The 16,492-nt window shown below is 37.2% G+C and overlaps 1 protein-coding gene and 1 long non-coding RNA gene across 3 annotated transcripts in view; one reads left to right on the top strand and one right to left on the bottom strand.

Moving 5' to 3' along the window:
- Positions 1–16,492, bottom strand: part of LOC112132325 (uncharacterized) — a 229,652-nt gene that overhangs the window by 44,671 nt on the left and 168,489 nt on the right. The window lies entirely within an intron of this gene.
- ABCA12 (ATP binding cassette subfamily A member 12) overlaps positions 1–16,492 on the top strand; it is a 204,750-nt gene that overhangs the window by 139,360 nt on the left and 48,898 nt on the right. The window contains exons 24-30 of the mRNA XM_024243578.2: positions 6,490–6,819; positions 7,894–7,963; positions 8,052–8,186; positions 9,954–10,100; positions 11,024–11,210; positions 13,891–14,109; positions 15,377–15,573. Of these exons, the coding sequence (XP_024099346.2) occupies positions 6,490–6,819; positions 7,894–7,963; positions 8,052–8,186; positions 9,954–10,100; positions 11,024–11,210; positions 13,891–14,109; positions 15,377–15,573 (1,285 nt within the window). The remainder of the gene's footprint in view (positions 1–6,489; positions 6,820–7,893; positions 7,964–8,051; positions 8,187–9,953; positions 10,101–11,023; positions 11,211–13,890; positions 14,110–15,376; positions 15,574–16,492) is intronic.

Here is a 16,492-nt window from a genome sequence, read left to right as displayed (position 1 = left end):
AGTGACATAAAAGTCACTTAATAAGTGCTTTTGAAAAACAAAATCTGAATAAAATGAGTACAATGATAATTCTTAGAGTAATTTTTTGCCCAAGAAATTACCTATAGGACTTAGGATCTAACAGAGGAAGTTTAAATAACAACAATAACAACTGTTCAGGCAGAGAGATTGTTGGCATGGTAACTAAAATAACCCAAATGTAGATATAGATAGAGCTATAAACATAGACATAGACATATGGCTTATTTCGGCTCTCACAAAGAAAATTCTCTTTCCAGTATACCTTGTCTCCTTCGATTACCTTCTCCATTTCCCACTGACTCCTGACTTATAGAAACTAAGAATTTCATGTTATGCTACTGATTGGGTTAATAACCATATCACAGTGGAAGACAGAACCAAGAGTGTGGTGCATGACCTCTGTCTGGGCACGTTCTTCATCATTAACCCCAAATCCAAAATATCTTACTTCTTTTTAGAATTTATGATAAAGCATTATGTGATTTTTAGATTGTATTTGAGTAGAAATTATTTTATCTACTTATCCCATAATAAGTCCCTTCTTATACTCACTCATGGAGTGGAAACAAAGGTGAAACATTTCAAAACTCGGGCACAATAATTATTGCAAGGCCTGGCTGAATTCTGAAATAATGAGGTTAGAGGAACCTGTTCATCCACTTGTCCTTTTCAGACTTACCTTGCCAATGCTTTTAGACAATTGATCATTTCTCCCTATAAGATACAAGTTGCTGCTACATATTTCTGTTAGTTCAGCATCAGGCTTTCAGGGTTGTCCCAGTATTTGAACCTACATTTTTTACCTCTTCTATTTGAATTTTGGTTGATCCACACAGCTGCATTTTTATATTTCAGTTATAATTTGGTAAACTTCTCATCAACTAGTTTGAGTCCTGTTGTATTCAGGACTGTATGCAATGGTTTCCTAATTCCAATTTAGAAACTTGAATCCATGCCTTCAACCATAATTGTGATTGCAAGCCCCTACCTTCTAGTTATCTTTCAGGTTCCCAGTATTCAGAAGCAAATCATCACAGAGTAAAGAAAATCTTTGAGATAGAAACTGTGACAGAAACAGAGTCCATTTCTACTTCAAAATTAATACCTACCTTTAAAATATTACTTGTGATAGAAACAGTAAATAGAAGCATGTATGCATACAGTATATATACAAATGTATATGCATATAATAAAACTGTGTGTATATAATACACACACATTGTATTATTTTGTGTTTGAAGATGATGCTCTCTGAATGCATCTATGTATGTCACCAAAAAATATCAAAGCATAACGAAAAGTCATTTCTCAACTGAAAATGCAAAAGACTTGTTTTTAGCTATGAACCAGTTTCTCTTTGGTAGCTCTGTGTCTCCATTTGGCCTGCATCTACCTTTGAAATTTAACCACCCTTGTCTTGGGGTCAAGGTCACATGGTGGAAGATCACTGAACTTGGAATCAGAATATCAGGTTTTGTATTCCAATTTTGCCAGCCATTTACACTCGGGCTCAATCTCTTAAACCCTCTGAGTCTGATCATCTAGACTTCATTCAACATTTATTTCTAGAATGTAGCTCTCTCTCTCTGCCGGAACAGAGGAGCTCAATTATTCACATTTTATCAATTCTAAGACATTGATTTTCCCCCCTTTTTAAAGCCTCTGAAATTGGGATACATTTGATAGGGTGTCACGATTTATTTGGCAGTAATCTTTCTTTCTTGGTGGCATGTAAAATAATGGCACATCCTCAATGGTGTCCTAAATTCAAAGAAATATGGTGTGTTTGTGAAATGAATTGATGGAGGTGGGTGTGGAAGGAGTGGGATGTCCCTAGTACCTCCTGCTCAGCCTAGCTCCACTGCCCACAGTTCTCATCTAAATTCCTCCTTTTTAAAGATGTAAGGTTCAGCTCAGAAAGTGAGAAGTGACTTGCTGAAGAACTTGGAGCTAGTTAATGGTAGATCTGGCAGTAGAACTGAAGTATTTTGACTTCCAACCAATCCTCTTCCAGATCATAGCTACCTTCACCCTTAGAATCTTACTTTAGTAACACAGACTTCTAAGGACATTTGCAGATGATGATAGATAATCTCTTAAGTTACCAGAAACTCAAAGTCACTTTTTAATACTATCTTTTTATATTCTGATAAAGTCTAAAGCTGCCCAAGTCCTACTTCTTTCTCATTCAAATTAAACCAAAAAGGTAAATAAAATCAATATTCTCCCCTTTTCCTTCTGTAATTATTCTCATTCCTGGCAAGAAAACAAAGTTAATTGCTATCTCAATGAAGCCACTTATCTTTGACTTTGTTATGGTATGATTCCATGAATCCCTTTCCCTTGTTAAATAAATTAGCACAAATCCAATAAGTTTACTTACTAAAGTAAGCCCATAGTATAAAAAAAGTACTTTAAAAATGTCTTTCGATTGGGTTTTGTTCTGCACTTTGCTTTTAAAAATTAAAATACTAAAGCTATAAAAACCTGATTTTATAACACATACAGAAGAGTATATTTTTTCTCATTTTCATGGTTTATGAGTTTGATTCATCTGTTTGATCTAATGGAAGTCATGTATGGGACTTTCAGTGCTTATATTTTGTTGGAGACAGAATTTTGGAGTCATTCTCTCAGTTCAGACAGGTAGCCTAAAATATATGTGGGCCGCAGAGATGTTACCAAGAATTAAACCAAGATTTTTTTAGTCTCCTAGTGCTTCATATTAAACATTTTTTTTTGTGCTTTCCTGACATACACTAATCCACCCCACCAGTGGGAATTTGAAATGTTTCCAGTAATGGTCACAACATCCTTTAAATCATACTAAAATATATATATATATAAATGTCTATTGTCAATAGAATTATAGAAATTGAGGTAGAAAATGTTATTATTCCTTATGAGTTAGTACTTGACATTCTTGCAGAATTGAATGAAGACATTGCTATCAAGTAAATATATGAGTATTTCTGATTTCTTTTCTTGACAGTATTTACGTCAACCCCTGCGCATAAGCTTCTCATGAATGTGGCAACACATTTATCCAAACTCTTCTAGAATCTCTTTCTTTATTCCCTGCTATAAACTGGGCAGACTTTGGCCACTAGGCAGAGGGGTTTTCTTTGAGCAACAGGCTATCAGATATTGATGAATTGCTCTGGCAGGTTTGGGAGGCTTGAGAAAAGTGACTCTCTGATTACAAAGCTGGCACCTGACATCTGTCACTTTGAGGAGGAACTAATGGCATCCAAGAAAGCACAGCCAGCCGCTCTCGGTGGGCCCCCTTCCATCAGCAAGTTTGGTCTCGTTTATTGCAACAAAGTTGGCAGTGAATCTGGATAATTTATGGATGACTTATATGCTCTCACTGCTCTTTCTTTTATGAATAGCAGCTGTTTTCCTCGTGGCATAAAATCCTGAAGTTTAACACTGAAGTTTCATGCTAGAATGTTAAATAGTGAATGCTTTTGGAAGCACCTAACTCACCCTGTTTCAGGAAAAAGCAAAATGATCAGTCTCTAACTTTTACAAATTCCTGGGACTGGAATCTGATCTTGAGTATCAAAAATTTCAAAATTACAGTGATTAAACACCTTTAGTCCTGGTATTCAAGCTTGCCAAATTATCTTTTAACAAGTCTATGAATGAAGAACATTCTCCATACATAAGTGATTTCTAGAAAGCTATCAATTGTTAGGGAAGAAAAACATGTTTATACACATGACATCAGCTTCATTTTCTGGCCTTGATATGGTCTAGATATTTTATAAACCACCTTGGGAAATATATTGACATTGTCTCCTACTTACATACGTTACCACTGGGGGGAAATATGTTTGTATAGGCTACATAAAACTGTGGTAAATATCAGCTTAGGAAGTAGTAATATAGGTTCCATAACTCCCCACTTAATTATATTCAAATAGGCATAAAAATCTGAAAATACAAATAGTAGGAAAGGGAAATAAAAAGGACTAACATATCATATTGGAACAGGTGAATATCTCTGAAATAGTCGCCAAACATGACACAGTAATTTTTTCAAATGGGGTAGGGTACACGCAAAGAATTGCTGGAATAAGATATCTGAGGTCTTTTTCACATCAAAATGTAATTTTGTTTTCAATGATAGCATGTGTAGCAATTGGGGAAACTTTCCATAGTGACCTTTGCTTCATGCTACTTTGACCCATATTTTCCATTCCCACGGAAGCATAGGTTGAGTCTTTACTACAAATGGTGACAGGGCCTTGGAGGAGAAAAACATTAGGGAGAGAAGAAGGTGAGAAAGAGGGCAAAGTTAAGAGGGAAAGTCACAGGGTCTTTCTCAGTGGTGATTAGCTTAAAGCCCACAGCTTAGGCTGTTGGCAGCCAGATAGCTGTTTCCCTGGTAACAACTGGAGCAGCAGAGTTATCGAAATGTGATGTTACAAAAGCAGAAAGTAAAATTCACTATTTTGCTTGTAGAGTGAAAGATCCAGTGCATTTGCTATTTTTTTTTTCCTGGAAAAGTTAGGCTTAAGGGGGTGGGGCATTGACTATCCTTGATTTTGAAAAAAGAAAAAATTGGGTTATAAAGCTGTTAGTGGAGATTGATTGATTGATTGATTGATTGATTGATTGATTTTGAGACAGAGTTTCACTCTTGTCTCTCAGGCTGGACCTGCAGTGCAATGGCATGATCTTGGCTCACTGCAACCTCCACCTCCTGGGTTCAAGCTAGTCTCCTGTCTCAGCCTCCTGAGTAGCTGAGATTACAGGCACCCACCACCACGCCCAGCTAATTTTTGTATTTTTAGTAGAGATGGGGTTTTGCCATGTTGGCCTGGCTGGTGTGGAACTCCTGACCTCAGGTGATCTGCTTGCCTCGGCCTCCCAAACAGCTGGGATTACAGGTGTGAGTCACTGTGCCCGGCCAGTTAGTGGAGATTTCTTCTGTTCCTTTTTTTTTTTTTTTTTTAAAAAAAAAAAGGGATACTAGGTTAATAGGATTAACATTAGTCATGAATTGTTTTTTTTTTGTTTGTCTTTTCGATTTTTTTTTTTTTTTTTTTTTGAGACAGAGTCTTGCTCTGTCGCCTAGGCTGGAGTGCAGTGGCGCGATCTCAGCTCACTGCAAGCTCTGCCTCCCAGGTTCACGCCATTCTCCTGCCTCAGCCTCCTGAGTAGCTGGGGCTACAGGGGCCCGCCACCACGCCCGGCTAATTTTTCTGTATTTTAAGTAGAAACGGGGTTTCACTGTGTTAGCCAGGATGGTCTCTGTCTCCTGACCTCGTGATCTGCCCGTCTCGGCCTCCCAAAGTGCTGGGATTACAGGCGTGAGCCACCGTGCTCGGCCCTCATTAATCATGAATTGTTAAAACTAGAAACCAGGATATCTAGGTTCCCCCAAAGTACATGTCACAAAATTCAACCAAACCAAGGTCCAGGGGACTTTAAATCTTTTTATTTTTATTTGTATTATTTTATTATACTTTAAGTTCTGGGATACATGTGCACAGCGTGTAGGTTTGTCACATAGGTATACACGTGCCATGGTGGTTCGCTGCACTCATCAACCTGTCATCTACATTAGGTATTTCTCCTAATGCTATCCCTCCCCTTCCCCCCATCCCCCGACAGGCCCCGGTGTGTGATGTTCCCAGGGGACTTTAAATCTTTCAGAATCCTTTTGAGTTAATGCACAAATAGATTGTGCTGGTTTATTTTTCTACCTTGTGGAATGCCTTGGCCTCTGGGGATATCACTGAGGTATCAAAGAATATCAATTGAGAGAGAGGTGTAGAGGATCTTAGATACGCGAGTTTATTATGAATGTATAAATGGCTTTTTGGAAAACAAGAATGACAAATATTGACCTAGACTGCCAGTAAGTGTTAAGGATGGGAAGGCTATAGCTAAAGGCAGAAGGTCTCCCTTAAGTTCTGTGTTTTAAATTCTTAGGAATCAGGTATACTGTTTCTCTCAGGAACATAAATACTGATTGTGTTGTTCATTAGTGTTTAGTAAAAAAAAATTATGGATTTTTATGAGCTCAGTCTCTACACTGAACTAGTAGTTAAGCCATGGTTTTTTACCAGTTTGAAATGCTCATGCCTGCACAAATGTCAAAATCATGTAAAATTCTACAGGGGATACCATAAATTTGATAATCTATTCTAAATCAGTTTAATCTAGAGATGTCAGCTGGATAACAATTATAAAGTGGAACTGTAATTAAACCCTCACCATCCAAATTGTTTATTATATTGTGCCATTCTGTGAACAAATAATCTAAGATGTTCTGGTGTATATAGGCATATTTCACATCGCAAGCATGGATAAATTCTTGATTTATGTAAATTATTAAAATGCCTAGTTCCATATATAGAGAGACTATCATGACATTTTGACATAATACAGGGAATAATTTTTATTTGGAAGAGTATCAGCATAACAAGTGCCTCACATTTTTTCTTCTTACAGTACATGAAGATGATGGGTGTGAACTCCTGCAGCCATTTTTTTGCCTGGCTTATAGAGAGTGTTGGATTTTTACTGGTTACCATCGTGATCCTCATCATTATACTCAAGTTTGGCAATATTCTTCCTAAAACAAATGGGTTCATTTTGTTCCTGTATTTTTCGGACTACAGCTTCTCGGTTATTGCCATGAGCTATCTTATCAGTGTCTTCTTCAACAACACCAACATTGCAGCTCTGATCGGAAGCCTCATCTACATCATTGCCTTCTTTCCATTTATTGTTCTGGTTACAGTGGAGAATGAGTTGAGCTATGTATTGAAAGTGTTCATGGTAAGTCAACCGTTGGAATGGCAGAGTGGGAAATTACCCATTTTTGTTTGTTTGTTTATTTTTGGATTCTCAAACTGAAAGTTCACTTATCTAAATTTGAAATTCAGTGAAAGCAAAGTAAGCTTAATGTCCTAATGATAGCTTTTCCTACATCATTGTATACCATACAAGACAATGAAGAGCTTACAAAACCATGATATGTGATACTGTTAAGAAATAGTTCCTAAAGAAAGAACGGTTAAAATGTCATGCATCATATTTTAGAGGTCTTCAAGAATTCTGACTTCTCTCTGGACCAATTCCTGAAACATCTTGGAGCCTCTAGTGGAATTATTCTCATATGTGAACAATTTTCATGGTTCTCATGACATATAATATAGCTTAAAGGTATAAAGACAAATGCACCAACAGCATATAATCAACCTTAAATTCTCTCCTGCCTTGTCAATTCAGAAGCACTAAATTAATTTAAGAATTTTAATTAAAGCATTAAGATTACTGACTGAAATTTAGAAAGCAGAAGCAAATTTCATCATATTAAAACTTTGCTATTTATGGAAATAAAAAGTAATGAATAACTTTAGCATTGACAACTTTGGGTTTAAACAATATTTAAATTTCTAATTTGTTGCAATTATCAGTATTCAATCAACTGATATTTTAGTATATTTTTATTCATAGTACTTCTACTACCTGAAATAAATGTATGGAGTGAAAATGCCTTCCGGCCCTTAATGTTTTTGGTAAATTTTAGTCTTAATACTGAATTACTCCATAATTACCTATTTTATTATTTGCTGAGCAACATTTAATGAGTTCAAATGTATATTTTGATTTTTTAAGGAATGGTTTTCAAGTTGTAATTTTCCTGTTTTTGTTTTCTGCTATTCTCTCTGCTCATGCTTCACAGTTGTAGCATGGTTGGTAAGGGACTGCTGTATTTTTAAATATGCTTAGAGAATGAGCATCAATTTTATCTATACAAATGTCCAAAGTTTTAAGTATTTTAGGATACCTCTGGGTGAAATACATGAAATCTACAAGAACTATGATTGCCGTTTCCTTTCTTCACAGAGCCTGCTGTCCCCAACAGCATTCAGCTATGCAAGCCAATACATTGCCCGATATGAAGAACAGGGCATTGGTAGGTCCCCTTTCTTTAAAACTGGATTTTATCTTTCACAACTGTGCTGTGTGTCACAGAAGAATAAACACTTGCGTTCAATTTTTAGGTCTTCAGTGGGAAAATATGTACAGCTCCCCGGTTCAGGATGACACCACCTCATTTGGCTGGCTGTGCTGTCTAATCCTAGCTGACTCTTTCATTTATTTCCTTATTGCTTGGTATGTCAGGAATGTCTTCCCAGGTATGAATGTGCTTCCTACAGGTACATGCTTTTTATGGTTGACTTCAATATAAATCAACTAATAATATGTTCTAATATTTTATTTGCAAAAAATTTTTAAATTAAAAAAATAAAAATATAACATATATACATATATATACATATATATACATATATGTGTGTGTGTATATATATGTATGTATATATATATGTATTGAGATGGAGTCTCCCTCTGTTGCCCAGGCTGGAGTGCAGTGGCGTGATCTCGGCTCACTGCAACCTCCACCTCCCAGGTTCAAGCGATTCTCCTGCCTCAGCCACCCAAGTAGCTGGGATTACAGGCACGTGCCACCACGCCTGGCTAATTTTTATATTTTTAATAGAGCCGGGGTTTCACCATGTTAGCCAGGCTGCTCTCGAGCTTCTGATCTCAAGTGATCTGCCCATCTTGGCCTCCCAAAGTGCTGGGATTACAGGCATGAGCCACCATGCCCGGCCTTTAACTTTTTTTTAATTAAAAAAAAAAATCTTATTTGACATATATAATCTCCAAAAAGAAGTACTAAAATCCCAAAGCTAACAAAAAATTTTCAGGGTGAGCTAATATACTGCTAAATATCCTCTCGGATATTCCTTTAAAAGATGGAGTGAATTAAGAAGCTTAGAATAGTGTCAAATCAATCCAGTCTCTCTAAATAGGAGTGTGAGATATAATAAGGGACAAATCAAATCTCCTAATTCTAAGGAGAATTTACCAGATTATAAAGGAAGAAGACAAGTTGGGTTCCCCCTTCTAGGTCTCAAGCAGTCATCCTTTCTAACATGCTTAGTTTTCCATTTAGCCCTACTTATATTTATGCATTTTTTGGTGTTATAAATGAATAAAAGAATATGATTTCATTTATATAAGATCTTTGTGAAAGACAAATAGATAGAGACAGAAGGCAGATCAATGATTGCCTGGGATGTGGGGTGGGAGTAGGGATTATCTGCAAATGGGCATGAGACAAATTTTTTGAGTTATAGAAATGTTCTAATACTGAATTGCACAACTTTATACATTAGCTAAAACTTATCTACCTGTACACTTACAATAATAAGACAAGTAGGCCAACAGCATGCATTGTTATAAGAGAAATGATATGAAATTATATGACTAACAGTTTTAATTATGTTTTTCTAAATGGCAAAATTATCCTTTTTTTCATGGATGAATATGTCTACACATGCATCTTTGGACTCTTAGGGGGATTAAATTGTGGCTTTTTCTGGGCTCATTAGCTCAGTTGGTTAGCATATGGTGCTAATTAGGCCAAGATTGCAGATCCCTTTGTGGTCCAGTTTGGGCCCTTGTGGGGATTAAATTGTGGGGATTAAATTGTGGCTTTTTCTGGGCTGGAAACCCAGAATCTGGATCTGAACTAGTCTTATCACTGTAAAATCACAACTTATAGACATTTATTTCATAGATAAATAGTGGCTTATAGACATAGATAAATAGTGGCTTATAGACATTTATTTCATAGATAAATAGTGGCTTTTTCCATTACAATAAGTGTACAGTTAGATAAGTTTTAGTCAATGTAAATAAAGCTGCTTAAAAACTAACGAGGAAAAAAGGCATCGTTTTTTGCTTTACTTTGGAAACTGAGACCACCTTTTAGTTTTATATAGTGTCAAAAAATAAAACTACTTCCTAAACCATACATGGGATCTACTGTTTTGTTTCTGATGCTTAATGTTAACAGTCAACTAAAACTCACTGTTCCTGATATATTTTTATTCCAGGGACATATGGTATGGCAGCTCCCTGGTATTTTCCAATTCTTCCTTCCTATTGGAAGGAGCGATTTGGGTGTGCAGAGGTGAAGCCTGAGAAGAGCAATGGCCTCGTGTTTACTAACATCATGATGCAGAACACCAATCCATCTGCCAGTAAGACAAGTCGGTCAACAGCGTGCCTTGTTATGAGAGAAATGATAAGAAATTAGATGACTAGTAGTTTCAATTATTTTTTTCTAAATGGCAAAATTATCATCCTTTTAGTCATGGATGAAAATGTCTACACATGCATCTTTGGACTCTTAGGGGGATTAAATTGTGGCTTTTTCTGGGCTCATTAGCTCAGTTGGTTAGCATATGGTGCTAATTAGGCCAAGATTGCAGATCCCTTTGTGGTCCAGTTCGACTCACACAGAGAAAAATTTTGTTCCTTGGCCACAATCTGCACCCCTAACTCCAGCCATCTGTCACCAGTCATAAGGGGTAACCAAGTAACAAGTTTGAGTAATTTAGCATAACCCATCACAAATACTGGAAAAATGGTTCAAAGCTTGTGTCTTCCTGACACTAGGTGAGTCGGGTCATCTTTATAAAGTGAGTATGAGCCACATAAGTGGTCCTTTTGTGATGCCTGAAGGAGGTGTAGATAGTTATTAATGAATTGGATTCTATAAACCGCAGTTCTGAACTAGTCTTATCACTCTAAAATCACAACTTTGTAGGCATTTATTCTATAATTTTGTATCACCCTGCCCAACCAGGGGACCAAGCCTTAGACATATCTTTTGACTATTTGATATCTGTTGAATAAAGGAGAATTTATAATTATAATACTATATGCTGGGACTGCTTTTTCCAACAAAGAAGGGTGAAATAAACCTTGGTTCTCCACTCTTATTCATTCTGTAACCAAGTGAGGAGGCTGAAGACTATAATAAATCATTTGTTTCTGGATTTTTTATTTTACTTAGAGGGTTATATTTTTATAGTCTTCAATTTTTAATAAAGATAAAGTCTAACTCCAGTTGCATTACCTTACTTGTGAGTTTACAACTCTTCCCTTGATTTCTCTCCAGGTCCTGAATACATGTTTTCCTCCAACATCGAGCCTGAACCTAAAGATCTCACAGTTGGGGTTGCCCTGCATGGGGTCACAAAGATCTATGGCTCAAAAGTTGCTGTTGATAACCTCAATCTGAACTTTTATGAAGGGCATATTACTTCATTGCTGGGGCCCAATGGAGCTGGGAAAACTACTACCATGTATGTTAACTTTTTGACACTTATTGCCATGGAAGCATATTACAAAAAATACAGGTTTAAAAAAAATAAACTAACCTATGTTTATAAAACATGAAGTTATTACATTTCCCAGATGGAGGAAGATGGTTCAACTTGTATGCAATAGAATGGAGTCAAAATCAAAGGTTGTAATACTTTTTAAAATTTTTAATTCTGGGCCAATTTTGTAAAATAGGGAGTTTCTAATAAAAATAAATATTCTTGGCACCTCTTAGATAATAGGAAATTGTACAACACTGAGTTCATATTCTTAGGTAGAGACTGTTGGTTGGGGCTCATTAGTAACTGATCTCTTAAAGGGAGTATCTGTTTTCTGGCTCATCCCTGGTCTCTACCAAGCTGCACTGCTTCATACACCCACCCTGTTTCATTTATTTGCATTTCTAACCTGCTGTATATATAAGTATGAAATTGTGCATCCTGATATAAACACACTTAGCCTCAGCTGCTCCTTCACGGGAAACCTTTGCCTTGACTCATAAAGAAACAAAGGAACCACCAGCTGTCAGACAGAAATCAAGAAGGCCAGGAGCAGAACATAAGCTGTTCTTTCTCACTCCTCACCTATGTAGCATTTTCCTGTGTCAGAATGGAGAAGAGATTCAACCGTTTTTAAAGTGACATTCTTTTGAGCTATTTTTATGTGATTTGCCTCCGATGCTCTACATTCACTTAGTTGCTGAGTCAGCTCTAAGATGCTGTTGGTGCTCTAGCCCTTGTTTGAGAAAAAGGATCAGTTGCTGCATATCTTACTTAGTATCATCACGAATCAGCTCAGTGACTGCAAAAACACTCGAATTAATTTTTTTTGTAAATAAAAGGGGACAAACGAGGTCATGAAATGAGTGAGCATATAGTCTCTGCTATTTGCATGGCCTGTTTAAAGTCAGAGTTGGCTTTCTAGGGAGAATACAATGCCAAAAAGGCCAGATTTTTTTTTAACTTTTATTTTAAGTTCAGGGGCACAAGTGCAGGTTTGTTACACAGGTAAATTTATCATGAGGGTTTGTTTTACGGATTATTTCATCACTCAGGTATTAAGCCTAGTACCCATTACTTATTTTTCCTGATCCTCTCCTTCCTCCCACCCTCCACCCTCCAAAACTCCACTGTGTGGTGTTACCTTCTATGTGTCCGTGTATTCTCATCATTTAGTTCCCACTTATAAGCAAGAACATATCTGTATTTGGTTTTCTGTTCCTGTATTAATTTGCTAAAGATAATGGCCTCCAGCTCCATTCATGTTTCTAATAGGCAATAAGAGGCTAATGAAGAAAAGGAACAGAGAAGGCTCTTGAAGAGGCTATAATTTTAGCTGAGAATGCCCCCATTTTATTGTTCTAAATAGAAACCTTTAATATAAAGTATGTTATTTGTATTTCAATGTTCATATGGGAAAACTGCATATTCCTTTGTTCATAAATTAATCCAGAAGTCTGCATTGCAAGGCACTGATTACGTTACTGAGACAAAGTGCTTAGAAAACAGGACCTTTCCTTGACCTCACGGAGCTTACATTATGGTGGAGGAGATGGGTATTAAATAATGGCCCAGTTTGCTAACTATCTGAAAGATGATGGGGAATTATCCAGGTGAGAATATTCTAATCACAGTGTAGAGAAAAGGACTAGAGATGACCAAAGAGCATGTGGGAAGTAGAGTTAGGAGCTTAGAGTGATGGGTTAGGCAGGTGGTGACGGTGATGGTCCCATGAGGATAGCTGTGAAAACAGTGAGATGGGAGTGTAGTTAGGAGATTAAGATAGGAGGAGAGTGCAAAAATGACTTACGGATTCCAGTCTCGTGCAACCAGTATATGAATTTATCACACGGTGAAAGAGGCAAAATCAATGAGGGTGTGGCTTTTAGGGTAAAGATCATGAGCTCAGTTTTAAACATATTGAGTTGAAGGACCCTGTAAGAAATCTCACAGAGAAGTGGTATTGTCTGATAGATATATAGAGCAATCCTGGAGCTGAATAATGAGGTCTGGGCTACAGATGTAAATTTGAGACATGCCAACCTGTAGATGCTAAGGGATGTCAGGAAAGTGCATGGGTTTGCTCAAGGAGTGAGAATGTACTTGGAATTTAAAAGCCCAGTCATGGTTGGGTGCAGTGGCTCATGCCTGTAATCCTAGCACTTTGGGAGGCTGAGGTGGGTGGATCACGAGTTCAGGAGATCAAGACCATCCTGGCTAACACAGTGAAACCCCATCTCTACTAAAAATACAAAAATTAGCCGGGCATGGTGGCACATGCCTGTAGTCCCAGCTACTCGGGAGGCTGAGGCAGGAGAATGGTGTGAACCCAGGAGGCAGAGGTTGCAGTGAGCTGAGGTCGCACCACTGCACTCCAGCCTGGGCGACAGAGTGAGACTCCTTCTCAAAAAAAAAAAAAAAAAAAAAAAAAAAAGCCGGATCATTTTTGTCATCATCATGTAGCATTTATGTAATACTCTGAATTATTAAACACTTAAAAGTAATATTTCTTATTCCCATTAAATACCATTTTATTTCATAGTTTGCCCTTGCCTGAGAAGATACACTGTATTTTTTCCTTCTAACAACTGAGATATAGTTAGTCCTAATATCTAGCTTCAATGCTTGGCTTATACCTAATTTATCATTTCTTCATTTCCAGTTCCATGTTAACTGGGCTGTTTGGGGCCTCAGCAGGCACCATTTTTGTATATGGAAAAGATATCAAAACAGACCTACACACGGTACGGAAGAACATGGGAGTCTGTATGCAGCACGACGTCTTGTTCAGTTACCTCACTACTAAGGAGCACCTTCTCCTATATGGTTCCATCAAAGTTCCTCACTGGACTAAAAAGCAGCTCCACGAGGAAGTAAAAAGGCAAGTTAAGACAGGAATGAGAACCTAAGTTGCTAACTCCTCTCAAAGACCCATAGCTTGGTTGGTAAAGTTCTGGTAATGATACCAATAAGAAATATTTTCTCATGAAATAATTACTTTTTAGTTTTTCTGCTTCTTTAATATTGCAAACATTTAAGGTCATTATCCTTACCGGCCAGTTGTTACACTGAAATTGTTTAACTCTCTTCATCTCTGGCTCCCACATTGCCCCGAATACTTTGCTTCTAATCTCCATGGCTACTACACTGGTCCAAGCCCCCTAAGTGGATTCTTGGATTTCACTCATCTCTTGTAAAATCTGTTCTTCAAAGAGCAGCCAGGGTGATCTTTTTCAACTGCAAATCAGACTGTGTCACTCCTGGATTTAAATTGTCCAGTGGCTTCCTTCCATGCTCAGTATAATACTCAATAACATCCTTATCAAGACTTAGGAGGTCCTAAGTGATTTGCCTCTATTCTCACTTCTGATTTCATGTCCTTCCACTCACCTCCACATTCACTCTGCTCAAGGCACACTGGCCTAGCTACACACATGACTATCCTAGGCCTGCTCCAGCCTCAGGGCTTTTTACTTTCTCTTCCCTCTACTTACAGCACCCACCCCACCCAGATGGCCATTTGACTTACTCTTGGTCAAATGACCACTTTCCTGGTCTCTGCCAAAATGTCACCTTTTCTGAGATGACTACCATATATAAAATTGATGCCTAAAATAGCATGTCCCAGCCACTCCTTATCTTATATTCTCTGCTTTATTTTTTTTAATTGCACTTATCACCACCAAAACTTACTTGAGAATATATTTATTGACTGGATTTCCCTATATCCCTCCCAATACACAAACTTACTAGAACATAATCTCCTTATGAATAGAAATTTTATGTGTTCACTGCTTTTCCCAAGTACGTAAAACACAGCCTGGCACAAAATAGGCAGGAACTCTCTAGATATTTGTCAAGGAATGAATTATATATTCCTTTGTGTTTTTTTCTGAGTATTAATTGTGTACTTTGTAAAGCACATTAATTTTGTACTTTATATAAAAAATTAATCTTTTTCTGAGTATTAATTTTGTATCCAGGTGATAAATAATAGAAAAGTATATTATGAATCCTCAAGAGTTTATTTTACCTTACTGAGCACATAATAGTTACTTAGTGAATACATATTAATTAGGGTTATTGTATGTTTCCAGTACTCAAGCAGTATATCTGTAAAAAATAACCATCATACATTATTTTTGAAGGACTTTAAAAGATACTGGACTATATAGCCATCGTCATAAGAGAGTTGGAACGCTGTCAGGAGGAATGAAGAGGAAGTTATCTATATCCATAGCTCTCATTGGTGGATCAAGGGTAGTAATTTTGGATGAACCATCTACTGGAGTTGACCCATGTTCTCGCCGAAGTATATGGGATGTTATATCCAAGAACAAAACTGGTATGAATAGTTTCTCAGAACTTCTCCACCCAACAGTCATACTTCTGCACTCTGGCATATACAAAAGCAAACTGAGGCTGGGTGCAGTGGCTCACGCCTATAATCCCAGCACTTTGGGAGGCCAAGACAGGAGGATTGCTTGAGCCCAGGAATTTGAGACCAGCCTGGGTAACATAGTGAGACCCTGTCTCTAAAAATAATAATAATAATAATAACAATAAACAGCTGGCTGTGGTGGCTGGCATGTGTAGTCCTAGCTAGTCAGGAGGCTGAGGCTGCAGAATCACTTGAACCCAAGAGGTCAAGGGTGCAGTAAGCTATGATCAAGTCACTGCACTCCAGCCTGGATGACAGAGTGAGATACTGTCTCAAAAAAAAAAAAAAAAACACCAAGTTGATGACTTTTCTGTTTATGATATCTTTTTAAAAATTTTTAAATTTATTTGTATAGATACATAATGCTTGCACATATTTATCGGGTATGATATCTTTTAAAAGTCTAAGATTGGCTCTTTCTTTTCCGAAGATTTTGAAGATTTTTCTCCCAGATAACTTTCTGGGTCAATTGGTTAATATCTATGTACTGCCCACTGTGAGTTGAGCACTTAACTGGCCTTTTTGAGAGCATGCAAATCCAACAGAAGTTTCAAAGTTTAATGCTTAGAGGAGCTAAGAATCTAATTAGAGATACCAAACATACACAAATGAAGATAAACTGAAAACAGACTAAGTAAGTGCTGACAGGATGTGAAGCAACGGAGTAATCAGAGTGGAGTGGAATAATCAGAGAGGAATATTCAAAAAGTCTTAAATTATTGCTTTTTCATAATGAAGGAAGGGGAAAAGAGAGAGAAAAACCATGCAAAATGAACCCGTGGGAGCAAAATTCTAATAGACTGTGAAGAATCGCCAATGCCCA

The sequence above is a fragment of the Pongo abelii genome, chromosome 11 (assembly GCF_028885655.2).
Source record: "Pongo abelii isolate AG06213 chromosome 11, NHGRI_mPonAbe1-v2.0_pri, whole genome shotgun sequence".
Taxonomy (NCBI): Eukaryota; Metazoa; Chordata; class Mammalia; order Primates; family Hominidae; genus Pongo; species Pongo abelii.
Note: the sequence above shows the minus strand (reverse complement) of the source record. Positions and strands in the feature narration are given on the sequence as shown.